The sequence below is a fragment of the Monopterus albus genome, unplaced genomic scaffold (genome assembly GCF_001952655.1).
Source record: "Monopterus albus unplaced genomic scaffold, M_albus_1.0 scaffold82.1, whole genome shotgun sequence".
Taxonomy (NCBI): Eukaryota; Metazoa; Chordata; class Actinopteri; order Synbranchiformes; family Synbranchidae; genus Monopterus; species Monopterus albus.
In genome coordinates this window covers 735,654-743,171 of record NW_018127962.1, presented here as the reverse complement: position 1 = coordinate 743,171, position 7,518 = coordinate 735,654, and the positions used below count along the sequence as shown (strand labels likewise).

Genomic DNA, 7,518 nt, shown 5'->3' with positions numbered 1-7,518 from the left:
TGACACCGACAACACCCAAACTTTTCCAACCCCCTTCTATGGCCTCAGCGTGCCACTCAGCTGGATGTCATTGACACTTTCTTGGATCCACACTGACAGAAGGTCCACATGGATGTTATATTAGCTGTGGTGCCATGCAGAAAAAGTGAAAGTTTCAGTAACACATGGCTGCTTGACATGGGAAAGTAAATGAGATCATAACTCATTGTATTCCAGTATTTATACTTATTGAGCAAGATTTATTGTGTATGAATGAAGACATGTTTGCAAATAGGGGTTAAAGGATAATGGGAGGCTGGACACTGAAGCATGTTGTCATTAAACTTACTAGTTATTACTAACTTAATTAAGTTTTGCATTCACTCAGTAACTGACTTGCTTTTTGAGATATTGCGTAATCTAAGTTTAAAAGAACTACGAGAGTTTCAGAGAAACCTCAAGGAATAAAACTCAAACTGCCTGTCAGTGGGCTTTTATTAACACATTTATCAGCTCCATCCACATGCAGCAGGGCACTGCTGAAGCTCTTATCTCCAGCAGTTAATTATAAATGTTCGGTTAGTCATTTTAAAAGGGCCTGAATCAGCCTAACCCTTGATGAGAGTTAATCTAATTTCCATTTAAAAGAAATGTACTTTACTTCCATATCCCAATGGCACATGTTCTCCACTTTGCTTTGTGTCCTGCAAACAAACAAACAAACAGACAGATGGAAAAATGTGAAAACAATGACTCAAATATCGAGAAGTATAATCAGATAATCAGTGCAGTGTGGTAGTCTGCTGCATAATTTCATAAAACCAGAAAAATGAATTGCAAATCAGCCATATGTCCTCTATGTAGACCTGTTTACTTTCTGCTATACAGTACCGCCATCTAGTGACGAAAACTACTATTTCACTGAGAGGAAGTGACGCAACCGGTCTCATATTCTCACCAATCAGCAGCCGCATCTCAAAATTCGAACGTCTCCTTGCTGAAAATCGGATTGATTGTTTTGCTCTCTGATTTTAGTTATTAAAGTATCTTGTTGAATCGGTAATTTGTATTCTAAAGAGCTAATCGATAACCACATTGGTGAGTCTAATTTTATGTTGCTTGAAATAATAACATTTGACTGCAGCTGCCGGAGGTAGTTTGTTGGATTGGCGAACGTCAACGTTAAATAGCGTGCTAACGTAGCTAGCATGTTAGCGTAGTAGTTAGCTTTGTTTTGGTCAGGCTTATCATGGTGCAAAGCTGCTGCTCAGTTGGATAACGTAAAATACTTATAACTGGTCAAAGATTCTGAGCCATGGTAAGGGAACGGGTCCAGAAGAAGTCCTTCCAGCAGAGTCTGGAGGACATCAAGGAGAGGATGAAGGAGAAGAGGAACAAACGGCTGGCCAGTGCCTCAGCGCCCAGCAGAGGACGGACCGGTATGATGAACAAAAGCAATGGTAAGGAAACGAGAGCGCAGTTACCATTACTTAATATCAAAACATATTGATAATGTAGACTTGAAGGATGTGCTTGATAGAACCATGATACTGACAGATGTAAAAGTGCAGATGGTGCTGACATGAAGATGGGATTTGTCTCAAACTGACACGACATTCTTCTTACGTTTTGCTCCAGGGACTAACTCTACACACGCCATCCTGAAAGGTGTCCAACAGAACAACAAGGCGCTGGCCTTAGCCTTGCAGGCTGAAAAGGAGAAAGTGAAGCTGGCCAATGCAGTGATTCTGCAGCTGAAAAGGGAACAACAGGCCATGTTCCTTCACCTACTCCTTCTCAAGCGGAAGCTCAAGGAGCAGGAAGCTTTGGCAGCGAGAGCGTCAGAAGTACATATGGAGACTGTGGTGTGTTCTTTGTCCATATCTAGTACATGTTTCACAGTTTAAGGGGTTCTGGGGGCGGGGGGTTAGGGTAGGTGTACCCATTAAGCCCATGTACCATTTAAGCCCACTTTAAACTTTGAAGTAAAATACAACAAAAGAGAGAACACTGTTGTTTGTGGCTCATCTATTGGATAAATCCAGGCCTTACATATATTTTTAAAACATCTACAACAACCTGTTCCTAAGATGTTACTGAGTAGATCTGTTGCTTTTATGAATTCTTTTCAGACAATACATTTTTATATTTTAGTAATAATTCATGATGTGGTCTTATCTGGAACACACATGGGCTTAAATGGTGCCATGGTATCATTTAGATTAGCCTTATAAATCAGGTTAACATGTACGAAAACTATCCAAATGTAGATTTTGGTGGGCTTAATGGGTATACCTACCCTACTTATACCTATCCAGATAATTCTGGTAAAAATTATACCATCATAAAGGAAAATTTTTTTGTCTTTTATGCTGATTTAGATGAAACCTGCAGAAATCCGCATGGATTCAGCAAGGGAGCTTTTTTTTTTTTTTAAAACAAAAATTCATTCCATAAAACTTTAGCATGATTTCTCTTAAGTTTTATAACTATCAGTATCTGTTCCCTTTCAATATGCAGTAAAACACAGACCAGCCAGAACCTTGATGGGCCCACTGTGGGCAAAGCCTCTCCCGTTTGTGCAGGTATATACAAATATTCAGTATTATGGATTAACCATAATAGTTACGCCATTGTAAGATGAGTATTTTTATACCATCGACCAGGAGCTTTGTTTTCATTTAATCCAAGAATATGGTAAAGTTCAGTTTTGTTTTGTTTTGTTAATTTAATAAGGTATTGATGGGCATTCTTTCCAGGCCACAAGTTTTCATTATATTGATAAGTAAAGTTATTTTCAGACTGATCCACTACCAGGTTTAAATATAGTCTGGTCTGCAGATAACATCACAACTGTTGTGTACACTTGACTGTATTTTAAGAAATGGCTGCATTTATTGTGATTCCACAGTGTTGTATTTTATAATGTTGATTATTTATTTATTGGTCTTATCAGGTCCTCAGCCCCCTGAATTTGGCATGCAGACTTCTTTGCCATCTACAGTTGGTGTGAGGCGCCGGCATGCAGAGCAAAGAAGCAGGAGGAGATCTGAGCACATGCCAGAACAGAACTTACTGAGTGACGGGGACCTCGTTGTAGGCTTGGGGACTTTAATAGCAAGTCCTATTCACTGTGTCGTTAGACATCCAAATAAACCAGATTTAGGAGACCCTACTGAGGCTGAGAAGTTTCAGCACTCTACTCCTGAACGTGTTCTGCCCAGAAAAACCAGCCAGCAGCAGCCAAGCAAGAAACAAGTCCAGCAGCAGCCCCACACCAAACCAGAATCAGCTGCACGTAAACCCGAGAGAGGTCGCAAACCGGAACGTGTCCCATTAAAGAAACCTTGGGACAATCCTAAACCCAGAGCCCGCTCCAAAAGTCGGGACCGTTCAGCCACACGTGCCAAAACAGCACCTCCACCACAGGGTAGTAAGCTCAACACCTCACTGGGATTTAATGACACCTTTGACTTCGACTGTGAAGGGACGGTTCATGTCACACCTTTCAAGGCCAAAACAGAGGACAGTCAGCCAGCCACGCCAGTTAGCGAAGAGCCTCCACAAAGTGAATCGTCCAAACAGACCGAGCCAAGCTCGTCATCACCATCCTCTGAATCTGAGGACAGCCTATATGTTCCTCAGAAGACCAGGAGGAGACGGGCTTCACCTGACATGAACAAGGTGGTTATCACACGTAGAGGCCGGCCCTCTAAAGTCAAAGGGAATGAAAATGCTGCTCCAAGACAGGAGGTTGCTGGTGAGGATTTAGGCTTGTCTTTTCAACATTAACTTCATATTCCATTTTAGCAGCTTTATAAGAAAAGTTAAAATTAAGTATTTTCTTTTGTTGTTTTGTGTTTTATAGTTTTTAGAGACAAAGAGTTGAGTCCCAAAGCTTCAAAGCCTGAAAAGGAAGAAGCTCATCTCCATCACGTTCCTGGGTTTTGCTTCTCTAACTGTCCAGACCCTGCATGCCTGGGACAGGAAAATCATAGAGGTCGGTAATGTTCAGGAACATGTTTACTTTGTTTCTGTTATAATAGAGTGGTCAAAGGCTCAGATTTTAATGCCACAGGGAGCTGGAATAACTGATATGGTTTCATTGTGTAGTTGCATGTCTGAGTATTTAGGCAGTAGCAATAAGCAGTTTGACAATAGGAAACACATATCTCTTTATTTCCCCATTGTCCATAATCCAGTGTTCTTCCATCAGTGCTGGGTGAATGCACTCGTATTGATAGGTGTTGATTGTAAAATGTAGTAGAAGTTTCACTGTTATTTGAAAAGCTTGATGGCTAGGACAGCATGTGGCGAACATATAGGTAGTAGTTAGCTGTAAGTTGTTGACTGTTGTTTGAGGGTTTAGATAGAGTGTTGAGTAGATACTGATGGAGGATTGTGTGTGTGTGGATGCAGGCAAAGAGGAGGGTGGTTTTGGGACACCGTAACACACTGTTGAGCCTTCTCAGTGTCCTGGGCCTAACTCAGCAAAGCCCCAGTTAGTGAGAGGGTGCCCATCTGATGACCCCGTAGACCTGCCTCCATTCTTGCACTCACACAGAATTTGTATTAGCATAGCTGATAATACAGTTAGTGATTCACTGTAGATGTTACTGGTGTACTTTTCTTCTGATTGAAAGTTTTGGTAGAACAGTATCAGTGGTTGGACAGCAAGTAAACAGTAAACCAACATAAGGCTAATATAACAAAATAAGCAGTATTAACACACAACAACCAGTGCAAACAATGCAAAATAAGCAGTGTAAACAGACAGTAAACAATGCAGACAGACAAAGGAATGCTCATTGAAATGAGATAATGGGAATAAAGGAATAAAAATAAAGTACTTAAAAAATGCTTTGTTTTAAGGGCAGGTTAGGACTGGAAAATGGTGTTCATTTGGCTTGAGCTTCATTATAAATGCTCTCCCATTGTTTGGCACATTTGTGTATCAACTAAGTTAGTTTTTTTTTAAAAGCCATATCATGAAAATATTAATTACTAACCATTATTCTAAAAGTGAGATGACACAATGAAGCGCTTGCCTTCAGGCCTTTACCGTGTGTTAATGTATACTTTTTAGACATCCGTCTTTTGGCCAGAAACATCAGAAAAGGAGGTTTTTGTCCATCTGTCATGTTCTTGTTGAAAGTATGTTTTGGTCTACATTAATCTATTAATATCTTATGAAATTAATACAATATATGGCACATAAAACATTTTTCCTAGTTTGAATCTTTACTGAGACATCAGTTCACACAGCTGATCTTCAACCTAAAGAGCTGACCTAGTATTATCCTCTTGCCTCATGATGTGTAAACTGTGAGTTTATCCGACCTCTAACAAAGACATCAGGGATAATCAGGATTGTGTGTTTGTTGTAGCTGATGGTAATTTGAGAATTAAAGATGATTATGTGTGCTTGTTTGTCCTGGTTTTTCCAGAGCCTCTCAGGGAGGAAATGGAGGAGGGTTGTTTGCTTCCTGTCAGCCCCCGGGTTGAAGCCGAGATGCTGAGGATAGACAATGTCTTGTCGAATTTCGGAGATTCCTCCTGCAATCCATCACCTCTTTTACGCCACCAAACTCCTCAAAGAGTTAAAACGTGCAAGAAACGTAAGTTTATTTGTCCCTTCTCAAACCTGCTTGAATCTTTAAGTCTCACAGTTTTGAGTGGTAAAGGGCAAGAGCTTTGTCATCACATAATTGTGCACTTCAGAGGCTTGGTCTGGTCACATGCTGTCAATTTGTGCGTTTTCTTCGTTGTCTGTGTTTTAGCCAAGCACAACTCCTGTTTCCTTTTCTCTTTCTTGTGGATCACAATTATACAGGTGGGCTTGGTGTAAGGACAGCAGGGCGAGGCTTGAGTCTGTGTGATGTGACCAATATGTCCCCTGCAGCCTATCGCAATTTCTCGGAGGTGCGCTGCTCCACCCCTGTTCCTGCTCGCAAGCGTCGTTGTACCATTGCGGTGGACTACAAGGAGCCATCACTAAATGCGTGAGTCACACATTAATGCTGATCTTAATGTAAAGTTGTTCCACTTGTTTTGTTATTCTATGAATGCTCAACAGTTTTTCTCATTATGACAGGAAACTTCGGCGTGGAGACAAGTTCACAGATTTGCAGTTCCTTCGCTCTCCTATTTTCAAGCAAAAGTCTGACAGGAGGTCTATGCAGAAAGCAGGGACTTCCATGAGAAGACAGAAGCCATTTGAGAAATACAATGAGTCATTTGTTGGATGTCGCTGAAAGCAGCTACCTTGTTTGTCCTCAACTTTTTCCATCTCTTTGATTTGACAAAATGACTGTGATCAGTTGTAAAATTTCTGTGACTTTGTTCCTTGCTTATTGGGTAAAGCTTTGAGCCTCTCTGCTCATTCTCTCAGTAAGTGTATACTCTATGTTTATAAGATCTTGAATGTGAGCTTTACGTGTATCTACTAGTTTATGATGTAACAATAAACTTATTTCTTCATTCGCTCTGTTACTTCAAACAAAAACAATACACTTGCTAACCCTAACCGGAGGTGGCCAATCCTAGTCCTCGAGGGCCGCTGCCCTGCTTGTTTTCCAACTATCCCTGCCCTATCTGCTGCTGATTACCTGGATCAGGCGTGTTCAGTCAGAAACTGGAAGATACCCTTTCAGACTGACTGAACACGCCTGATCCAGGTAATCAGCAGGGATAGTTGGGAAAACGAGCAGGGCAGCGGCCCTTGAGGACCAGAATTGGCCACCCCTGCCCTAAACTAAGGAAAAACTGAGAATTTAAGGCTACACACTATCTACAAAGCAGACTACTAGTTTACGTTATGAAAAAACATTCTCACAATACAGACGTGGAAAAGTCTACCTTTTCCCCTTAATACATCTGTGGGAAGAATAGTCTCCATCTTGTAATTCAGTATCCAGTTGTCCTAATATATTAATGGGATGTACAAGGGTTGAATTTAGTTTACTGTTAGAATCGGTCCTATTGGTGTTTGTGTCTGGTTTGGTACCATGAAGATAAATGAGAACATTCTACTGGAGGGACACAAAATTGTGTTGGTTCCTTACAATACAAACCACGTGGCCAGGTAACGACATTAACACCTGATCAGTCTAATTGTTACACAGGAAGCCTGTCACTGTTTTCTTTTATTTTCCTCTGCTGATATTTTTAGTGATGTGTTTGAATGTCATTTCTTTACTATGAATGTTTAAACATGGTGGATGGGTTTTATTTTGACATCTAAATAAGTCTCCAACTAATAATAATGCTGAGAAAACAGTCTCATCACAAGTTCCATTTAGTAGCTTTTCTGGAGCTTTCAATCATATCATACAGTCTCATTTGTCATGGTGCATTTGAAAGCTTTTTGTCCACGCTGACACAATGTTAAGAAATAACTTAGGACAGATGACACATCTGACCCAGCTGTCAGTACAAGCTTTTGATCCTTTGGTAGTTTGAAGTCTCTAACTGGCACAGCAGAACCAGCTCCAGTCCTTTAGCATCTGGATACATGATTAAGTTAAAGCTGTAGAAACC

At 40.7% G+C, this 7,518-nt stretch overlaps 1 protein-coding gene across 2 annotated transcripts; it reads left to right on the top strand.

Annotated features, from left to right (window-relative positions):
* Positions 1-930: 930 nt before the first annotated feature.
* sgo1 (shugoshin 1) lies at positions 931-6,459 on the top strand. Of its 2 annotated transcripts, none has more exons than XM_020606786.1 (10): positions 931-1,077; positions 1,285-1,439; positions 1,618-1,844; positions 2,361-2,395; positions 2,500-2,564; positions 2,936-3,739; positions 3,848-3,979; positions 5,427-5,597; positions 5,882-5,981; positions 6,074-6,459. In XM_020606786.1, exons 2-10 carry the CDS (start codon positions 1,295-1,297, stop codon positions 6,231-6,233), a joined length of 1,839 nt encoding a protein of 612 aa, XP_020462442.1. In that variant the 5' UTR covers positions 931-1,077; positions 1,285-1,294; the 3' UTR covers positions 6,234-6,459. The 2 variants fall into 2 exon arrangements, with proteins under 2 accessions (XP_020462442.1, XP_020462440.1); XM_020606784.1 differs by having other exon boundaries at positions 5,813-5,981.
* The last annotated feature ends 1,059 nt before the right edge of the window (positions 6,460-7,518 follow it).